This window comes from Phasianus colchicus, chromosome 12 (genome assembly GCF_987193195.1).
Source record: "Phasianus colchicus chromosome 12, bPhaCol1.hap1.1, whole genome shotgun sequence".
Classification (NCBI taxonomy): domain Eukaryota; kingdom Metazoa; phylum Chordata; class Aves; order Galliformes; family Phasianidae; genus Phasianus; species Phasianus colchicus.
Window position 1 is genome coordinate 8064093 of NC_143447.1, and position 22570 is coordinate 8086662.

The 22570-nt window shown below is 41.3% G+C and overlaps 1 protein-coding gene across 1 annotated transcript in view; it reads left to right on the plus strand.

Moving 5' to 3' along the window:
* The window catches only part of RFX7 (regulatory factor X7), a 50189-nt gene that overhangs the window by 13671 nt on the left and 13948 nt on the right, over window positions 1-22570 (plus strand). The window contains exons 2-4 of the mRNA XM_090148835.1: window positions 9081-9114; window positions 16020-16102; window positions 16881-17003. Of these exons, the coding sequence (XP_090004961.1) occupies window positions 9081-9114; window positions 16020-16102; window positions 16881-17003 (240 nt within the window). The remainder of the gene's footprint in view (window positions 1-9080; window positions 9115-16019; window positions 16103-16880; window positions 17004-22570) is intronic.

Genomic DNA, 22570 nt, shown 5'->3' on the forward strand with positions numbered 1-22570 from the left:
TGCCTGCACTGTTTGGAAGCTGGTAAGCAGAGGTGAGTGAGGAATGCTTTCTCTTGGTACGTGTCTGTGGTGGGCTGGCCAGCCCTGGCAGTGCTGCTCTGCATTTGGCAATGTTCCAGGCCCCAGGCAGCACAGCAGCGGTGGTGTGAAGGTTGGCTGTGTCCTGAGACACTGAGGCAGGCCTCCTTCAAAACAGACGATGAGAGCCCTGCAGTTATTGCTGGGTTTGGAGTGGGACACCAGGGGATTGGCTTGTCTGTGGGACCTGGCATTGTCCAGGCCTGGGCTTTCTCAGGATAGTACCAGAGAAGAGCTTGAGTATGGCACTGCTGAATGGATACCTGCCCAGGTACCAAATTAATAGGATAATGAGAAGGTGCAGCCAGGAGCAAACCTGTTTATTAACAAAAAGTGACTAGAATAGCTACAGGTTGTGGAATTGTCTAAAGGAACCATGAGAAATAAACAAGAAAAACACCTGTCCTGGCACCTGTGCCAGCACAGAAAAATGTGTGTTTGCAGTCTGGGAGTGTAGGAAGTTGTTCTCAGAGTGCTCCTAACGCTGGAGGCTTTTATATTGAGTTGTCTGAGCTTTGTGTAACCATGTTCACTAATCCTAGCCCTATATGCATCTGTATGGTTTGGGGTGTGTATTAAATGTAAGCCACTGCCTTTTTCTTGTGAGTGTGTATAGCATGGCTCTTTGCTATCGGGCATTTGAAGCCATAGTTTGTAGAGAAGAATGCCCAGAAGCAGGTGTGCATGTGCTGTGCTGCACAGCATGGTGCCCCACTCTGCTCTCATGTCCTGGTGCCTCTGCAGGCATGGGAGCTTTATAAAGCTGATGATACAGAGGGCATTTGTGCACCTGTGTGCTGTGGGCATTTCCTATTTTCTGTTGTTTTTAAGCATTGCTGAGGAATGTCACCCCTTAGTTTCACTAGGTGTCTTTTCAAAGAACCATGTGGGAGAAGGGCTTGAGAGACATCTCATGCGTTCTAGCATCTCCAGATGAGACCTCTTAGAAATATTGATCTTGAGTAATAATGTCATAACTGGATTAGGCTTCTGCTGACGTTATGTGAAAATGCTGTAGCAGATCTTACTGCTATCTATAGAATGAATCCGGAAACAGCAACAGCTTGTCTGTTTGTAGTTTTAAAAACAGTTTCCTTGTGAACTATGCAAACCATTATGATAGCTAATTTGCCACTTAGCTGCGAACCATCCTGCTTTTAGCAGAACACACTTTGCACTGAATCCCTACTTGAGCAGTCTTTTCTTGTGTAGTTTGATTTCTGTGTTTGGCCTTTCTAGGCAGTCAGTCCTTGCAGGCTGGTCTTGGAATACCCTGCGGTGCCTCATACAGATTGTTAGTAATAAACACAAGGCACAGCTCCTCTGAAGTCACGTTATCTTCCCATATTATGTACAGAGGACATTGAATCCTTGGAGTAGTGTCCTGCTTCAGTGAAGGAGGAGACACTGATTTTAATTCAGTCCAGCAGTAAAGAAAACAGGGATGAGAGATGTGAAAAACCATTTTCTCTGCCTCTTCCAAGCATTATTTGAGTAACTTGTAGCAGAAATGTGTCTTTAAATAATTACAAATAACACGCACTCACAAATAGAAACCGAAACAACAACAGGAACTGCAGGTGACTGTTCTGTACTGGAATAGGGCACCCAGTGTTGCAAGGTTTTTCCAGTTACTTATAGAATTGTGGGAGGATTTTTTAGCATTTGCATACAGTTAGGTTTCTGCAGAAAGCAAAAAGAGAGATTGGTGGGTTTACATTTCAGACCCAGGTATGATGTCTCCCAGCTCAGTATTTCTCAGCAGTTCTTATTTTGCAGCTCATTACAGTGGGCTGTGTTTGAGACTTGGGCATTTTGTTAGTAGTTTATCCTTCTTTGTTCAGCTGTTTGTGTGCTTGTTGTTATTTACTACTCATAAAGTCATCATAGTTGCAAAATGGTGAAGGGATTAAATAACCGATAATTCTATATGAAACATTTTTCCTTGCTTTATTTTAGTGACAAGCGTTGAGGACGTGAGTTCTGTCCAATTTTAACTAAACTGCAGTAACTGAAAGTGCTGAAGCGTACTTTTTTCAGCCCTGTAGTCAGCGTGCTGCTTTTTGTGTCTAATTTAAAACCAGCCATGCTTACTCACTTCAGCAAGTGGAAGGGTGTAGATTAGGTCACAGGGAAGATCAGTTGGTTGCAGTTCAGTCTTGTTCCCCTGTTTTATCAGTTTGCTGTATTTCTTGCTTCCTTATTTTGCGAAGAAAAGTGGTTTGCCTTGGATCGAGCTGGAGAGCCACTATTGATGGATGCTTTTTGCATTTGCTTTCTGGGGGCATGAGCTGGATACTTCTGTTCATCTTCAGTGGATGGAACACTGGCTATTTTTGTGACATGATTACAGTCCCTGTACCTGATATCTCGAGTAAGAGTATATTTGCATTTGAATTGCCTTGTGTTAAATGTTTTGCTTGTGTTGGAACTAGTTCAGGTAGTTTAAATGAGCGGTTTGGGTGAGTTTGTCACTGCTGGTACTGTTGAAATGACTGATCCTGCAGCTTTGCGTTTCTGCCTTCCATTGGATCATGGGCTTGTGGGATGAGCTGTTATCAATCAGTTAATTGATTCAAGGGGCAGCTGGTCTGCATTAATGAAATGATAAATGTGCTGTTGGGTCAGCAAACAGATCCAGCTCAAGGAAACCCAGCTCATCTCTGGCTGGGCAGTTTGCACAATCTGATGTAAAGGCACTCTGCAGAAAGGCAAAATGAAGAGAACTGAGTAGCAGCCCGTGCTTTCCATGGATTGTGCTGTGCTCGGAGTGGCATCTACAGGTGACTGCATGGGCTGTGATTTCAGCTTTCCACTGCCACAGTCTGGTTTTCCATGGCTCGGCCCTTTGTTTGCTTCAAGTATTGAGCTGGGGCTGGGGTAGGTAGTACAAGGCAGCTAGGTAAATTGATGTTTGGAGAATTCAGAAATAGAACTTCGTTAATGTAATTTTGCTGTGTAGAGATAGAGATTAATTATCTTCGGAGTAGATAGCACTAAATTCATAAATATGTTTGAAGTCAAAATGGGGTCAAGTCCTCAATTATTTCTGTTTTTTAATAGACATCTTTGCAAAGCCTGGTTTTTAGGTTTGCCTAACCACCCCACAACCCTCTGACACCAAAGGACTGGAGAGACTCCCGGTGTGGCCTGGAACATTGCTTAACTTGCCCTTAAGGCGTGCAGTTCAATTACCCACGGGGTATAGAGAAGTGCAGGCAGGGAATGAGCCCCTAGGTGGCATCAGCAGCCCTGGGTTTTGACTTTTCTGTGTCCCGTGGGGGGAGGTGAGGATGGAGGAGACTCAGTAGTTACGATGCTGAGGTTGACCCGTGGAAAGCCTGTGTGTGCTTCCCTTTTGCTGTAGCTGTTGCTCGGTTAGCTGAGCAGTACACTCATCCCAACACATAACGTTGTTGCAGCTCTGCTTTCTCAATATTTAATCAGAATGCTTTTACAGCCATTTTACTTCTTTATCAGTGTGATCCAAGCCAGACAATGTAACGTGGCATATGTTGGGATGTTAATTGAGTAAAAGACATTGGCGGCTGTTTTCATAGTTTTCTCCTTAGAAGATCCTTAGCTCCAGTTTAACATTTCTTTATGATTCTGAATTGAAGAATATATAAATTTAGGGCTGGTACTCTAAGAAGGAGAAGCACTTATTCAATAAAACTAAGAAGTTAGGGCCAGATTGTGCAGGAAGTGCTGGGAGTAGTACCTCTTACTGCAGTGTGGCTGGCAATCCTGCTTTTGAGCAGTTTCTCCCAGCATTCAGAAATACGTGGATTTCATTTTAAATGTTCTGTGATGTCATCAGAGTTCTGGAGGAGATATCCAAATCTTTTGAAAAGGGTGTGCGTTCAGGTTAATGATCACCCCTTCTATTTTATCGTCTCTTTTCTGGAAGATGACTTTCACTGAATTGCACTGGTGATGTTTAGCAGTGGAGTCCTTGGCGACTCACTGGATTTTTGTAAGAGGCAAAGAGGCAGCAGAAAGCTGAATAAGCCACAGAGCTCCTGGTGGCTATCAGCACCAAAATACCTCCTGTGGCTGGGAGAAAGCATGCTCGCTGTGCTGGGAGGCTGGAAGTGCTGTTCACTTGGTATTGTTCCACCATAGAAGCGGTCTTTCAAACCTTCATTTAGCCCTTGGTGTTAAGTAGTTTGACAGGCAGCCCTTGAAAATTGTGTTGGGGAATGATTAATGTAGCAGAAATGGAGACTTTTCATAGCTGAGTAACTGACTTGTGAAAGTTCATGTGGCCAAAGCAAGTCTTTCATGGCATGCACTCTGCTATCTCCTGTGCCTTCCATTCTCATAAGAAAGGCTTGTTTTACAGCACGTCATCATACAGATGGGCTACAAATGAGCTTCTGGGAAATTTCCTTGTGGCTGCTGAGCAGTCTCTGGCCCTTGTCGGAGCTGCACTGAGTATTTGCTGGTTTTGTGCTGAACTCTTAAGAGAAAAATCTTGTGGCTTTTCCCCCCCACTTGCTTCTCCAAAGGAAGCTTACTTTAGAGCTTTATAAATCTGTTCTCTCTTTTTATTAATTGTCTGAGATGGTAAATGCTTTATGTGAGACATCAGCTTATTGACAATGATGACAGTAACTGTACATCGGGTATTTGTTTCTAGTTGCAAGTTTTCTTACTGCATAGTGTACGTCGGGTAATAATGCAGCTTCATGCATGTGTACTGGAAGCTCTGCAGTGGGAAACCTTTCCCATCTGGTCAGGAGTTGTATCCTGGTTTTGCAATGTATCATAAAGCCATGAGCAGTTACAAAAGGCCATTCCTTTTCCTAAATTGCATTAGAGTTAATAGGAATAATGATGTTTCTCCTAGAACTTCTGCAGTATACCACACTTGAGGCTATAGAGTGTTTTCAGGAGGGTATTCCAGCTTATGCAAACATTTGTGGTACAGAGCTGAAGAGAATAGGCAGTGTTTGTATCAGATTCACTGAAGGTATTAAAGCCGTAGTGATAAAGTATCGGTGGGCTTCCAAAGGCACTTTGAACTGCTACAATATTTTTCTGCTGTAAGTTGTAGCTCCACTTCTCTCCAGAATCTTGTCCAACTGGACTTGTGCTGTTGTTCACACCTCCCTCCACCTGGGGGTTAAGTTCAGCACTGGGGCTTTTCTTACCCCTCCCAACTCGTTCTGCTCTCACAGGTGTGAGAGTTTTTGTATCCTTTGTGATTATATGGCCTCTACCATTCGCAGCATTAAGGAAATACTAAGCGTGCCCGGAGCAACTGAATTCTGCCATCTCTTGTAATAAGATATTCCCATACTGCTCACATAGTTCAGCTGCATATTCCTTAAAGTAAGGTTGGCAACATCTGGTTTTATGCCACTTTGAAAAAAAATTTCATCTTCTTACCTTCTCCCCTTACCTTCTCTTTCCTCTCCGTGTCCTCCTCTGTGCAAAGTAACCTAACTGAGCACCTGAGCAGAGAACACACACTTCTTTCTGCTCTTGCCAAGTCAGATTGTTAAAATGGGGCTGCTCTGAGTAGAAAATCACAAATAGGTCAGGGAGAGCAGACATGCATACTTTGGCACACGGTGGAAGAGCAGTTTGAGGAAATGCTTTAGTCTGATTTCACTCTTCTCTCCCCCACCTCCAAAGATAACTTCAGGAGTTTCAGAACGGCTGCAGCATTCAGGAGCTTAAATTACTGCAGTATTCAAAAGTAAATATGCAAGAATCTGTCCAAGGTCTTAGGCCTAAAGACTGAGTCAGAAACTGAGTCTGTGAGTACTGATGAGGAGCTTTCCAGGAAGGCCATCACTGCCTATGCATTTAATGGGAGGATATGGGGCTGCAGGTTTCCTGTGAAGCACAGAGGCTTCTGTAAAACACAGGGTAAATAACCCCCCTTTCTGATGCTGTTTAAACTAATGCTGGGCTCTTGTTTTTGAGCATTCTACCTGATGGCTAATGGTAGTTCTTCAGAGGGGAGCTCTTCAGTTCAGACTGGTGTTTCTGGTCTTCCAGTGCAACTCCTAGTTTTAGTTTTCTGATGAGCTTGAGTCGCCAATAGATTGAAGTGGTTATTTTCATTAGTGAGAACATCTATCAGTTTTGGTTCTCTCCTGCAGCTGTTACTAGAAATGGAGCAAAGCGTGTGAGTGGTAGCCTCCAAACATTAGACGTGGCTCCACATGTAGGGTTTGATTCAGCCATGCTGTTGTGGTTGCTGGTGGTAGGGGGCTAACTGAACAAACTGTTGCCAGAAGTCTCTCAAGGCTGCTGACCAAATTAAATCTTGGTGCCTGCAAAACTGAATACAATGGATGTGGTTTCTGTAATTAAAGAAGTTATTAGGTAATTGATGCATTTGGCAGGGACAGAAGCAGGCTTATTTATTTTAAAGTTGAAAACTGTCAGCTTTCAATAACACATCTGTCCTGTAAATAAGCAAAGGAAGTAGTGGGGAGAAATAAATGAAGTTGGCAAATATATTATATCTGGGATGGCTGTTGTTTCACCGCACTTGTCGCTTTGCCTTTTATCTCCTGATGAGATGGAGATGCAGCAGCTTAAAATTGCACCATGCAGAGCTTTTCTATGCATTGCAAAGGTCACTGTCTGTGTACGTTCCCAGTCAGAGAACTGGTTCCTCAGGGTTGCTGTTGCCTGATCAACTCCACTGGAAGATAAATGAGAAGTACTGATGTCATTAGACACAGGCGGTATGAAGTCAGGCTATGTTAGCCTGAGTTCTGGTTAGGATGGAAAAAAGCATGCTTACTGGTAACAGATTGCAACAGTGTCCTTCCAGTGTACCAAGGAGTACAGAGCTGGTTGTCCTTGAAATAAATACCACATTTATTCCTGCTTGAGCCATAAGACCTTTGCCTTCTAAGATGTCACAACCAGCTGATTAAAAAAAGAGAAAGAAACAGAGGAAATTATATCCACTGTTCCAAATATTGCTCTTTAGCAGTTAATTCTAGACACTGTTGTGGTGCTGTGCAAAGGAGGTCACAACTGGATCGGAGAATTTACATTTAGCTGGCTCAGAATGATGTTTGGAGATAAAAGGACAACTCCACGGATCTACTGCCCAGCTGCTTCCTGGCAGCTTGACTCTTTCTTTTTACAGGAAGAACATATTAATGCAAATGGGCATGCTTATGTACAGTTTGGCAGGATCTGCCACGACTGTCAACTGTGCTGGCCGAAGCACTCCTTCCTGAAAAGCCTAGCACAAAATGTCACATGCGGGTCTGTGGCTGTATTTCAACTGAGTTGGGTGCACCCCCTGCATCCCTTTATCCTCCATGCTGCTTTTCTGTCTTAAGCTGTCATGTGAAGCCGTAGAAAAGTTTAGCCACAAAAGTGGACACAAGTGCCTGAGCCCTATTGCCTGCTGCCATAACTGCTGCTTTGTGAGGGGCTCTGGATCTACAGCAGTGCTGGCATTGTGAAATCCTGCTGGAGGCACTGGGGCAGGGTGGAGGCGAGGGTGAGAGCAGCGCTGTAGGAGCAGCTGGGTGGCCTTGGTCAGCTTCAAGTCAGAGGCAGTTATACTTCTTAATAGCAGCAGAAAGTATCCATGCTTGGTGTCCTTTGACTCTGTAGTTTGATGATGGTTTATGAAAAGTGAGGTGACGTTTGAGTGTCCTTAAGGTGCTGCGGTAGATGGAGGCCACTTCTCATAGGTGAGGAAAAGCTTCTATTTTACTGTCTTTAGCATCCTCTGTGCACAAATCTTGAGTAACTCAGCTTCCCTCCCAAATATGTACCCATCTGATCAACTTTACACAAGTGAGCATCAGCATGTCATATAGTTTTACCTGTTTATTTTTTATTGTATTATTATTCTAGCCATATGCAGTTCTTGTATGAAAGTAATAGCAGTTTCTGCAGGTCGTATTTTAGACCTTCTGGTTTCAAAATGTGATGCTGTATTAAGGAGGACAACTGAGCTGCTGCTTCTTTGAACATCTTGATGTAACAGTAGATGCTGATTGAGTAGTTCTGGCTCCTATTACCACCAGACATTGGAGCCATTTGTTCTGCTTGCTTCTCATTTTAGCATATCTGTCAGGTATCTTCCTTGGTCTTTCTTTGTATGTGGGTAACATGTATACAAAAATAAAATATCTGGAAATATATTTTGTTCTGCTAATAGAAGGCTAAGTTATTTTTTACTCTACTAGCAATGAAATGTTTCCTAAACCTGGAAATTGTTTAGAGCTCAATCAGTTGGTATCCAGCAGTGAAAATCATGGATCTTTGCTTGTTAAAGCTCATTCTCCTGCTCAGAGCAATGATTAAATGCCTTCAACTAATACGGAGTCAGTCAAAGCATGTGACATGGAGTATTCTAAGAAGTACAAAAGTTGCTTATGGGTTTGTTTATCTTTAAATGTAGCAAGTTTCCTTCCACTCTTTGACATGTTTACTGAGGTCATTTATGACAAACTTGAATTCAGCCCCTGCCCAATGTCTTTTTAATAAACCAACTGAAAGGTAGTGAGACAGAAGTGGAAAACTCCTCCATAGGTTGATGGTGGGATATCAGCTGTATCTGTTTTTTGGCAGGTCTTTGGGAAGCTAGAAATAAATGCACTGAAGTGGTGGGTTTAATGAAGCGTGGTGAGAAGGAGGTGTTAATTATGTTTACAGATAAACAAATACATCTGAAAAGTGGAAGAGTTTGCAATAGAAGTAGTGACATCCATCTTTGCTGCTTTGTAACTTGAGATAATAGCTCCTAGTTGCAAAAGTATTTTGTTTTAAATATGGGCCTTATGCGAGAGAACAAAACAGCAAGAACTGTAACAAACTATTGGGTTCGCCATGATTTCTACCTGAAAAATTGCAGGTTAAATATTCTTCCACAGGCTAACGTGAAATTCTGCAGCAGGATATTAAGTCTGTAGTATAGTGGTAGCTATTAGGATATGTAATATTTTCATAATAACTGTTAAGATTAATTCAAGATTTCTGTTCTCTCTTTCTCCCCTCACATCTAGCAAAACTGTACAATCTAAAGTGGACTGCATTTTGGTAAGTACAACTCATGAATACTTTTTAATATTTAATAAAACTGTAAGACTAAAATAGATAACTCCAGAGACTGACAGCTATTATCAAGCTGTTCCTTGGCAGTACTTCAGGGTACTACCACTAAATGTGTTCAAAAGAATGCATCGTGTGGGTTTGGTGTTTCTTTCCTGGGGAAGTATTGCCCTCCTAGTACTGGCAGCAATGGCTGTAATTTCCCCTTGTAGAGGCTGTCAGTATAGATATGACTTAGAAGGATGCCTTACTGCTTTTGTAGATGGGATTTTGTTAAATGCAAGATTGTGTTTCACGGATCAGAGTCTGCAAGAAGTTCACTGTGCCATCATGTTTTGTTGCTCTTTAGGCTGTTAATGATTGTTGCTCTTGTGGGTTCCATGAAATAGTCAATCTAGTACTATATTTTAAGGAATTGACTGTTTTGAGCTGCATGTTTACTCAAAATGTGGCAGACTAATGTCCTAGTCTGTGAAAACCTTGCTGTAATGTCCTAGTCTGTGAAAACCTTGCTGGTATAATAATGGGCAAATTGGTTGGTTCATCTGTTTAAATCTTAACTTCTAAACGCCATCTTTGATACTTGCCCAGAAAAGAGTCATGCTACAGGTCTTGTTAGTACAGATGTACAGTTTGGGCTGTTTTTTTGTTTTTTAAGAAGGAAAGACCTTGAAATACATACATGTATCTGTCCTTTGTCCTTGCATTTAAATAACAAGATCTAGACAGTGATAAGAGATTATTTCTGGGAAGCAAATATCTAGGACAAACTCAAGGGATTTGTTTGTATTTAATAGGGAGCAGGTTGCAACTTTCCTTAAATCAGAGTCTGAGTTCATAAATCTCAAGACTGGAAAGGACTGCTTATTCTGACTGTCTACCTTTGGCATTTCATCCATAAGTACCAGCGGGTGAGATAAAAAGATGACATAGACAGCCATCTGGATGCTATCACGTAGAATCTGTTCAGCTGTGTGGCTGAGCTAAATAAGAACATCCCTTAAAGTCATGTTGTCACAGGCTAATTCAGATACCACTGAATTCTATTCCCTTAAAATTTTGTCTTAATTTATGATGGCGAGAGGTTTAAAGTAAGCTTCATTGTTATATTGCAACTTTGGACCTAGTTTTATCTATCCTTACAAAAATTCTTGGATGCATCCATCTAAATGTGTGATGTAAAATGTCATTTTTATCCTATTTATTCCCCAGTGGCATCTGTGGACACAAAACAGGTGAATATAAAATCTTTCGTACATGAGTCTTCAGTTGTAAAAGGGCAAATTGCACTTGTAAAACTCTTTAACACTGGCTTTTTCTGCAGTAGAAAATAAGAAGTGTGGATAAGTTCTTAAGTAGCATCAGAGAAGGAATAGGAAAGCAGCAGTATCTGTCAGCTTCTTTGATATCTGTTTTAAGAAAATGGAATTACTTGAGGACTGTTCTTGCTGATGAGTTTCAAGGAGTCCTGTCAGCAGTGGGAAGGCCACTCTAAGGTAGCAGAGGTAGGTCTGATGCTGGTCAGGTCGCTGGGGAAAGCAAAATCTAAGATCAGAATAATTTGAAGAAATAAAAATGAAGTTGAATCCTTCCATGGTTGCTGCATTTTACATGCTTTTGGAAAGCTGTGTGCTGCAAGACAGAGTGTGGAAGTATGCTAATCTAAAAGGCTGTGACTGTATAGCTGTAAATTACTTGCTTAGGGCTTCCTTGCAGTCCTGGTGTCTGCGTGAGGCAGGTGGGCAGGTTGCCTCTGTGGTGATGCATGTATGGGTTTGTCAGAATGGTCCTAGGAGCAGGGTGTTCAGAGCTGGCCAGTACCAGGCTGCTTGCAGGGTCTGAGCCCTAGGCTGTGGGCTCACAACACCTCCTCTAAGTGCACTTCGGTTTGGTTCACATTGGAGTCCTTTCAGAGCCTCTGAATCATTCTCACACAATATAAACCAACAGTGCCCATCCCTTGCCTCTTGTTTATTTACTTATTGCTGTAAAAAGGAAATTCGGGACCAGCTTTCAACTTTATTGGAAAGCTACTGATGATGACATAAAGCCTTTAAGCTTGTTTAGTTTGCTAGCAACCTTAACAAATATCAGTAGAAACAAAGACTCAGATTGAGTTTGTTATCATTTGTTTGGTAGCAGCAGTCACAGCCACAGTGTGCCAAAGCAGCACACAAATGTTCCTTAGGACATTGGCTGCCTAATACAGCAGGAGATGGGGAAAAAAGAGAGAAAAAATGGAAGAAGGAAAGGTGAGGGTCATGGTCTCTGTTGTGGAGGTAGCTAGCATCAGAGCAGTATAGAAAAAAGTGTAACTTTTCGCACCAGAACTGCCAATTTTATTCATACAAGAGACCAAAGTTATCTGCCTTTTTCTTGTTATACTGCACCATTTACGTTCGGTGACGTGCTGTCAGCTTCTGGAAGATCATAAGAACATCATATGCTGTGCAATCCCAAAAAAAGAGGTAATTAGCAAGAACTGTGGTGTAAACAGCCATTAAAAATTCATTGTAACATCTTTTTAACTGTAGTAAACATGTCTGGAAGTCTCTTATGACTTTGCTTGTTGCATTTGTTGCCACATACGAAGTGAACTCTTGAACCTGATTTAAAGAACGGTATGCCCCACGTAATTCCTTAGCAAGTAGGTTAAGGTTTCTTTCCGTAGTCCTCAGAAAAGAGATCAGCACTGGTGGTGAGAGATTGCTGGATCAATGGCTGTGAAAGCCAAAGCTGCTGATGGCCTGAACAATTCCAGTGCAGGAGGCAGCAATGTGTGCGAACTGCTGCTGGAGCAGCCTGCTTCAGTCCCACTGCAGAGAAGGTGGCAGCTTGTCGCTTTTTGGCCCTTCAGGAAACAGGCAGAAGCTGTATGCAGCTTTGGCAGATGTACTTGGCGGCTGTCAGTACGAGGCTGCCATGTATTTTTAGGGCTTGTTTGGAATATTTAGCACCTGAAATATGTTTCAGCTTCTGTTCGGAGAAAGCATATCAAATATGTTTATTAGCAGCTCTTTAGAAAAATAGGTTCCGTTTCAACTATTTGCTATTTTCTGTCTTGATCGTATTTTCAGCAAAGCCTCTGACCTTGAGCAAATTATTTAACCTTTGCTTCTTGTTTCTCTCTTTGCACAGTAGGGAGATGATTGCTTGACTAATCTGCTATTCTTAGTCTGGTTGTTAAATAATAGATGTTTGTTCTTTTGAAATATGACAAGTTTTAAAACCAGTCTGCTAGTAGATGCAAGTTGCATTGCCTCTTTTACTTCAAATATAGTTACATGGAAATGCACAAAATAGGGAATTTGGGACCAGTCCGTGATCTCTAAAATAGTAGTATTTTAGAAAGCTTGCAGCAATGCCCCAGCCCTCAACTCATCTTCACTAGAATTCAAGGACAGAAATAACTGTAATTCTACTTTCATTGTAGCAATAGGAAATTTGAATGATGTTTTTCAGCATTCAAGAATTGTAACTCTGCTAATTGTTACTTACTGTAGTATTCTGCCGTGTTATTTTAAACTTGGCCCTAAATCTTTTCTTCTTAAAAAAAAAAAAAGTCCAGGAAAAAAACAAACAAACGAATGATCTGGGGTTTCCCATGGTAATTCATTTTGATGTCTTCAGATGAATGTTCAGTAACATTTCTGATCTGCCAGATCAACAGTTGCAGAAACCCAGATAGAAATACCCACTCCAGCAAGGTCAGGAATCATTAAGCAGTACTGAGTGATTCTGGAGAATCAATCTGAAATCAGGTTCTCCAGTTGAAGCACAAATATGGTTAATTTGTATTTCTGTCTATCTGTGTCACGAATGAATTTCTTATCTGCATTCAATGTTAAACTGATCTTTGGGTTTTTTTTGTGCCATGAAAAATTTTAGTGTTTGTTTAATGTCACAATAGAACTAGATATGAAATACAATTTCAGAAGGTGAATTAAAGCCCAGTTATTGTATAGCTTGTTTACTCATGCAAGAAGTCTGCTAGGAGCAAGCTTCTCCATTCCTAGAGGTCCTTATTCCATACCATTCTTAGGCAGCTGAAGGACTGAATCAGTTGGACCAGATCTGTATGTCTGCTGATGCACAAACATAGGCAGATCTGTAGTTTATTTGCTACATATTTGGGCATTTATTTGGTGGATTTGTCCATCTTTGTTGACTATCAAAACAAAGACAAATACCAGAGACTTCTGTTATTTTGTATGTTACTGAAAGGCTATTTGTCTGTGACTTGAAGTTTCTAGTTCTTTGTCCATAGTTTTTCTGTCTATGATCAGTAAGATATTTTGAATATTCAGTGTATTTTCTGGTTAAGCTGAAGCCAAATTGTAAGACTAATTAAGAATGCTGTTTACTCCCCATCTTCACTGAATCTTCCTTCATTTGATGTGGCTCCAATTACAGGAGATAAATATAATGTGTGAAGACCAAGAATAGCAGAGTGGTGCTTTGTGGTGGCTTCACACCTCAGTCATGCAACCAGTTTAGCACCCCTGTGCATCTTTCTAATGCAGCTCCAAGAAGTTATGGTTTATAAATAACTTTTGGAGAATAAGATGTTCTTTATCTGATTTGATTAGAACCAGTCAATGAAGGTCAGGTAACTTCAAGCAAAAAGTTTACTTAGATCCTTTTCAGTCGTCAACAAAGATTCCCCAGACATTTTACATTCTGTATGTGTTATAAAGGTACCGTAGCATAACTTTGTGCCTACACAAAGGGGAATTTGTCCAAGCCAGCACCGTAGTCTTCTTTTTAATGCTCTGATTCTTTTTCACTCCATTCCACTAATGCACAATTAAGATTTCTGCCAAATATGATATTGACCTATTTTTGTAGTATATTTTGTATTGTATTGTGCTTTGTTTTTATTCATATAAACTCAACGTGAGACAAGGCGAAGTTCAGGATGAATGAGTCTTCCCTCCAGGTCAGAGATTCTTAGTCAGTAGGATGGCTGAAATGTTCCTCTGCTTGCCCAAATGCTTTCTGATTGCATTAAGAAATGGGAAAGTTTTGACACTTGGAGCAGTCACAGTAGCAGTTACAGATCTCACTGGAGCCTTGCCACTTAGAACTGGTTGGTCTCAGCTGAGGTTCGAGGGGAAATTGTCCTTACCAAGGCTGTAAAAGAAGTTTTGAGAGATTTAGAAATGTTCCAGGAAAACAGCCTAAACAAAATGGGAAGCTTAGAAGCTTTGAACCAGAAGCTGTTTCCTAACCCGTGCTGTTGCATTCCATCCTTTGGTGCAACTTCTTCAGCTTTGAGATGGTTTTCTCTAAATAGATTCGGTCGCATCTAATAAGCTTAGGTTCATCTAATTATCACCCAGGTAGGATTACCTCCATGAGCTTCTTCTGAATCCTGGTTGTGTTTTCCCCATTCCATAGAAGGTCCTGTCTCCCCAGGACTTCATGTTGCCATTGCTGAAAGCTGGAGGAGTTGTGCAGAAAGTGCTGTCTGTGGAGAAGAGGGAGCTTGAGGAAAAAACAGTGGGACAGTGCTACTGTCTGCCTTGCTCTGCTGAGAATACTGAGAAAGCCAAAGTCCTCAGCTGCCTTAGCTCTTGGGATGTGATTTTGCTGATGAGTTGCTGGTTTGCTGGCACTGTTTCAAAAAGACTGCTAAAACAATCCCAGCCAGATTTCTTCTATACACGTAAATAGTGGATCTTGTTTGAACCAGGGGCTTGTCAGAAGGGGCCTGTATTGCTGTACCCTGTAGCTCGCACAGAGCTTGTGTGTAACCCCTTCCTTCTGCTGGGAGACAGGAGAAGTTGCTTCAGTTGCAGTGGGCACTGAGACAACTACTCATTTTCTGATAAAAGGATAAAACTGTTCTTTATGTTGCAGTGTAGCACGTTCAGTTTGGAATAAAGAAACCATTTTTCACCTCTGCTCCAGAGTCATCAGGGTGTTATGTTTGTTTTACACGGATGCATGGATTTAGCTCTGATCTCCCCTGAACCATGTCCTTTGTTGTGCTTCTCTGGTGTTTGCCATTTTGAACTAAAAGCAACAAAGCTTGGGCAACCTGATGTAGTGGGGGGTGTCCCTGCCCCAGGGAACAGCATTGGAGCAAGGTGGGCTTTAAGGTTCCTCTCAACATTTTAACCTCTGTACTGGTGGTGCAACACATCACGTGTTGATTCTGCAGCATCTTCCTGAGAGAGAACTCATTTACTCCTTACTGTGTGGCTTAACTCCTGCTGCTGCTGAGCAGACTGGCTATTTCAGATTCCTATGGCTGATCTTAGATGACCAGAGGCAAGCACCAGGTGCAACTCCCTCTTGTGTCTGACCCTCGACTGCCTCCTCTGCAGAGGGAGTTGAGCATCATGGGGTTTGGTGGTAACTGAATGGCTTCTGTTGAGTATCTCTGCAGTAATTGATTTCTGAAGGAAGGAAATAACATATATTGAAAAATCTTAGCTGAATTCTGCAGCACAGCTATTGATAGAGTGCTGTGTGTCACAGGATCAGGCCTATGTTGTTATAGTGTAGCTGTTTTTTGATGCTGTATGCTCAGAAGGGCTTCATATGTGTTTGGAGAAGGTAAGGAAAGGTTACAGAAGTGCTCTGTTACTGTAGTTTCTCCACGTTTTGCTTTTGTTGCATGAGTTTTGCAACAGTGTTGTAGAGCTGGTGTTGTGGACCATTATTTTCTAGCATGCAGGGGTGTGCAAATAGAATGTCATAGTTCTAGACCCACACTGCTCACAGTAATGTTTTTTTTTCACATAAGTGTTATCCTTTAGGTTTAAAAATGCATTCTTTTGGAATACAGTGCTGGACAGTTGTTAACTGTCAAGCTCCACTTCTACTGTTTGCTTTTTCTTTCCTCATCTCCTTTTGTTTTTAACCAAAATACCTTTGTTATCCAGCAAGAAGTTGAGAAGTTTACAGACTTAGAGAAACTCTACCTCTACCTTCAGCTGCCTTCGGGTCCCAACAATGGAGACAAAAGGTAGGTGTGTGGCTGTGTGTAAAGGTGAGCAGCTAGTACTGTAAATTTACTTAACTTTCTGTGCACTTATCTACTAGACAGGCATTTATATGGTGTGTTTGATAGTGGAAGGTGTCTTTATCAAATGTTAAGAACTTATTTTTTGCTGAAGACCTTAGATTTTTCTATCTTGACTTCTTGAATATCTTTTAAGTATAAACATCCTAAAATGAGGTGCCCATTCAAAAGTATATTTTGCAGTGTGATCGTTCCTTCACATTTTATGTAGAAAGTGTTATAGGAATGCTAATTTGGTGGTGGCGAAAAGAACAAGTGGTATTTCTTGAAGGGTTTGTTTGATTAAAGGAGGACCTAGAAAACCAATCTGAAGATGACAACATCATGAAATTTGTATCTGTTCCCAGTAGGGTGATTATAGACAGACACATGCCTACAGGAAGCACTCTGTTTGCTGAGTATGTGCAAAAGCAGTTAGCAGACTTAGTGGGGAAAACCTTTGAGGTCAGCAGAAACAATGTAAGAGAGGAGACAGGTGCACTGTGGCTCACCACTCTCTGTGTGTAGCTTTTTATCAGTCATGAAGGAGAGTCTGGAATTATTTTGTTAAGTCATACAGGAAGGAGGGAGGTATTCCTTCCAAAGCCTTAAAGGGTAGCTGAGTAGTGAGGTACTGACTCTTCTTGTCTCTGACACTTGTCTGCTTGTGTAAGCAGGCAGTTGTAACAGAGGAGGAACCACAGAGTAAAACCTTCATCAGAGCTGTTTCTTCTTTCACTAGTGATCAGATCTCCATGTCGTCCAGCCGTGCGCAGCAGATGCACGCCTTCTCTTGGATACGGAATACCTTGGAAGAGCACCCCGAGACATCCCTTCCCAAACAGGAGGTTTATGATGAGTACAAGTGAGTGTTCCTAAACTGAGTTCATACGTATGGCTTTAGCAAGTTCTAAGTAGTTCTGTTACACTGGCTCTACGGGTGCTCCATTGCTGTACACATACAAGTGCACATGGAAGAATGAGGCCTTCAGTACCTGTGTAACTAAGAGCATACTAGCTGCAGTGAGGTGCATTCAGTATTTCTGCTGCTGAAGATAGGATCGTGCTGTTCAAATTGTGCATTATCTGTGCTGAAATAAATAGACAAATATTCCTTAACAAGAAAATTTCAGTATGAGTGTGCGTTTTATTTTCTGAGCAGAGTGGCACAAGGAAAAAGCACCAGTTACTATTTTACAGTACATTTTAGTCCAATTATATGTACATATATATGTAAGTGACTGTCTTAATGAGGATAAAGAGCTGAATTGTTCCTACTGGAAAGGTGGATTTTTGGTTGTAAGGTCTAGCCAGTCGTACCTTTCTCTCCATAATAATGTGCAAGTCATGGACTTACTGCAGCAAACCTGATTTCTGCAGAGACACAATATTTCTGAATATGCATGAAAACAGTAACCAAGGCCACTGTGAGTCTGTTTTGTCAAGTCTCAAAGCTACCGTGTAATGAGAAAGCAATTAGAAGCAAGGGAGAGCAAGATGCTTGATGGAAGTTGGATTTGAATTTATTTAGAGAATATTCCCCAAAGGGAAAAAATCCCAAATGCCTGAAGATGAATAACAGATCTATGATCTAGTATGAATATTTCCATAATCTAGATGATTACAATAATTTGCAAGGAGCTGACTCCCTTCACCTCACAAGTGCCTGCAGGATTCAGCCCTTAGTTGTTATTGCAGCGTTGCATTATGCGAATACCTCATTTTAATTAACTCTCTCTGGTAGAGGTTGTTTTTGTCTGTCTTCTGACTGAACAGAAGCACGATGGCATTAGCTTGCCTGGGGTTGATAAACATGCACACACCTATTTCTGAAATCTCACTATTGACTTGAATAGTGACGCAGCCTGGAAACGTAGCCAATAGCACAGATGTGGCAGGGCAGCCAATCCCTGAGCAGGAGCTGCTCACACAGACTCAGCAACAGCAGCAGCTGCTGTGCAGGAGAGAAATGGAAGCGTTGTTCTTAAATATATTTCTTATTTAATAATTTATTGTCTGCTTGGCTTCCATGCTGTGCCAAGCTGCAGATGCCCAGAAAAATTATCGTCTACAGATTTTTGAGTGTGAAATTTGGATGGCTTTTGTATATAGCTGTATCAAGTATTTGTGTATTGTGGGTTTTTTTCTGACAAAATAAGGGTGGCAAGCAAATATTCAGGAAAATATCAAGTGTTTGGAATCTGTTCTCCTTTGAAAGCATCTGTTCCATTTTTAAGAATTTTGTTTCTCTGAGTGTATTTATGAGCTATTCTTGTGCACACCAAAGGAAGAATAGCTTTGGTGTGGGAAGAGGGGAACAAGGCATATAAATAGATGAGTTAGTTTTGATCATTTTTGTTTACCTAGGGATGTTAAGTCCTCTCAAATTTTACTTCTGTCTTATTTACTATTAACAATTTCTCTCCTCCCTGTGCAAATAGAGATGTTGCATGAGCTCACATTCTGCATACATAAACCAAAGTTGCAAGGCTTCAAAAGATTGCAGCATCGTAACAGTGCCTCAAGTCCTGCTGTAAATTTTGGTCAAAATTGATGTTAGAAAAATACTGATCTTCTCCATTACCTTTGTGTTTCTTTCTATGGAGAGAGAAAAACAGAAGCTTCCTCTCCACAAATCAAGCATTGGCAAGTGTCAGTAGCATTTCCAACTTCTTCATGTTTCAGTAGCCCTTTGTCTCTGAACTAGTTCAATACAATGATCCTTCTTTCTGTTTCCTTAGTCTTTAACTGCAGTTTCACATCTCTAAGTAAAAGTGAATGGGTACATTGACTTCTTGAAAGGGGTAAAATAAATGAGAAATGCATCATAATATAAGCCCATGGTAAGGTTGAAAGCTTGCAGCTGAATTTCAGGAAGGAGGTAAATGAAAGCTGTTGCACATCTCTTGTTGGCACTATGATATGCTGTTCTGTGAGAAGCTGTTGGACATGTGTGGTACTTCTGCCAGCTTTCTTTGGGAGTGATAGGGGAATACCACCTGGAAAATATTATGGGGACTCATGATGAGCTGCCTACCACGTTATATAGTCTGCAGAGAATAAGTACTGCTTCCCACAAAATCTTTTTAGCGTTTTCTTCTAAGTCGGTTTTACTTAGGTATCTTTGGCATCTTTCCTATTAGTGAACACCCTTCAGAAAGCTCCCAGATGTAGAGTGAGCTGAGTTTAGAGAATGAAGATTTTGAGTCTGGCAGTACACAGAAAAGAGTGCTTGTTTGTCTTCAGCAAGCACCTGGGTCTACCTACATTGCTGCTACTGCGAGTGACACAAGGAAAGGAAGTCATATTGTCCATATTTGGTGTCCTAAAGATTCACTTCATGCATGTAATACTGATAAAGAGATCTTAGAGTGAGCCTCCATTTCTTTCATCTGTTCTGTAAATCATTAATCCTTGCCTTACTGGCTGTTGGGCTGCTTGATGCCACCTGATGCATATGTTGTATGTGTACTAGGTGTTAAGAATGCTAACAAACAAGTTAGAATATTCAGAAGTCAGAACAGAAGAGGGAAGTAAGTGTAGAAATACTATGTAGATTAAACAAATGAAAGACACAAGATGCTTTTAACTGACATTCTGTAAAGCTCCCTGATAGGAACAGGATGGAACCTATTGTGTTTTTGAGTCTTCTGTCATAGACAGCTACCTATATACTCCTTTTAAAAGCTGATCAAGCTCAATCTAAAGCAGTAGTTTCTCAGCTCTCTCACTACTCTTAGGAACCTGATGAGGAATTCTGTTTCTTTGGTTTTCAGACATCTTTTCCATCCTACCTGATGTTCTAGAACTTTCTTCTGTGACAGGTGTGTTCATCAGTTAAAGAGAGCCTACCTCTTCCTAAAGTTCTTTCTTCCAACCCATTTATTAGAAAGCAGTTGTTTGGGTGGGTTGGAAAGCAAAGATTTTTGTTTTGTTTCATGCAATAGGTCTCTTTTAGTTACTACTCATAATGATTTTGCACCTTGTCATCAGCAGTCATCTTGTATTGAACTCAGAGCTAACAGAGTAGTAAAGTGTGTACAATGTTCTGTGTGTGATTTTGTCTGTACATACAGCAAGACTGAAACTCCCTTCACATAATGCTGCTGTTTTTACTGTAAAATTGCATCCACCTTGTTATCAGCTGTGATGGATATGTTGTAAATAATAACAAGATGGCTAACAGATCCATTTTATATTCTGCCACCTCTAGTTGATGAGTGCATACCTCACAGCAGTAGCACTTGTTAATTCTTGTGCACCGTTTTGCATTTAGAACTATTTCATCTTTTTTTGTTCTTGTGTCAAATCATTTTGTTTTCTTTGTAACACCCCAGTCACTTTGTTTTAATGATGCCTCCAAATATCACAGAATTAGGTGATTATACCACTTCTTTTCAAGGCTGTTTTTGAATGGCTGTGTACACAGACTTGCTGTGACCCTTCTGTCTCAGTGCAGTCTGTCATCACCATTTTATCCAGTTCTTGGCCCAGGATGCTAAGTAAGCTGAGTTGCTTAGTCTGACTGTCTTCATTGGCTTTTAGTTAGTTGATCTTTTTGGAGGATTAATTTAAGTGTGCTCCCACTGTATTCTATGTCTTAAGTACATTTAATTTGAAAATCTTACCAAAGAAAGGACTTTTCTTGTCCAGCATACTGTGCTGGGGAGCTCTGTACAAAGGAACATAGGCAATCATGTGTCCATTGTCATTCTGGTCTCTGTGTAGACTGCCCATCCCCCGTTTTTTTTCCCCACCCACCCTTGAAATAAGCACAGCAGCACCTGGGGTTCACGGTGTGCCAAGAGTGCAAGTGGCAGAGATAAGAGCTTCGGGGGAGGAAAAAACTCCTGCTCTCAAGTCAATGAGAGATCACAGATGGACGTGTAGGATTCTCAGCCAAGGCAGAAGGAGGAGGGGCCGTGTGGAACGATCTGTCTGAAAACTGAAATTACATGATAATAATATTAGTTCAGAAATCACAGTCTTGCAGAAACTACAAATGTGGATACAGGGAAACCATATGACTGTATGTTTATTGCTGCTAGCGAGTAATTGTCTTGAAACAGATGTGCTTCACTTGAGGAACTATTTATTTTTTTATTTTCCTGGAGAGGGAATAATTTTAACTTAAAAGTTCATTGATTGGTAGCAAACCAACACGATTAAGGTTTTGTTTTGCTGACATTGTCGAATTTCAGTCAAAGATTCTGCTGACTACAGCAGAGGAATTTGGAGAGCCCTCCTTTAGGCAGTAATTGAGACTTCAAGGCCTGTAATCAGCATCAGTAAGTGACAAGGACCTGCCTTTTAGGAATTTTCAGGGGAAACTTAAAATCCAACAGAGCTTGGTGAAATGCAGGATTTAACAAAAACAAAAAAGCAGAGAGACCTGTCTAGGACACTGCTGTGCATGAAGCAGTGACTTAATTCCTAAGAAGGTGCAGGAAAGCAGAAGTATTCCTTTGTATTAATGTCAAAGGAACAAATCTGGAATCCAGATGCTGTGACTTGCATGCACTGAAATGAATACTGGGTACAAATTTTCCTTGTATCTGATACAGAAACTTGAACTGGTTGGAGGAATCCTGTGGAGTTACCTGATCCAGCTCCTCAGTGAAAGCAGGGTTTGACACTGACATCTCATGGTGTTCCATAGGGCCTCATTCAGATAATTTATGAATGAGGAAAATCAAATATTAGAAGGCCAGCCCAAAGGGGACATGAAACATCTTTACCTGTTTTTCTGAACCTGACTGGGCAAAGCCTTGAGTGGCCTGCTTTACTGAGTCTGCCTTGGGCTGGTGTTTGAAGTCCTGCCGAGCACCCTCCCCACTCAGATTTGTCTGTGATGCTTCAAGGGTGGAGCTTCCACAGCCACTGACAGCTCCTTTTCCTGTGGTCTGTCACTGTTGTTGTGGAGAGTTACCATCTGAACTACACTGCATTTGCTTTTGCATTTTGGAGGGAGAAAGAAAAGTCTGGGTTTCTCTGTCTCGTGGCTCACAGCTGTCTGTACAGGGGTGCGGGCAGCATTTGTTTTGGACAGAGCTGGGGAGAGTGAGGGGTGCACAAGCTCTGTAGGGTAATGTTAGAAGCAAATAGTGTAAGCATTGCTGTTCATCAACAAAATCATGACGTTTGTGGTGGTGTTTCCCAAATGGAAGATACCTACATACAGCCAAGGTGAAAGCAGAAGATACCTGCTCCACTATTTGCACAGAGGAAACAAATGCAGTGGAAGTACCTCAAAACCATATCCTACTTTCTATACTGCTACAGTTTTCAGAGAAGACCTCTCATCTGGCCTTCTTAGATTCAAATGCCTTTGCTAATCGTTACTGTTTTTGCCAGGTGATGCTGGGAGTGAAACTTCTATTTCAGGAGTTTTTCCTTTTATTCTTTCTTCCTTGATGAGCAGTGATATATTTG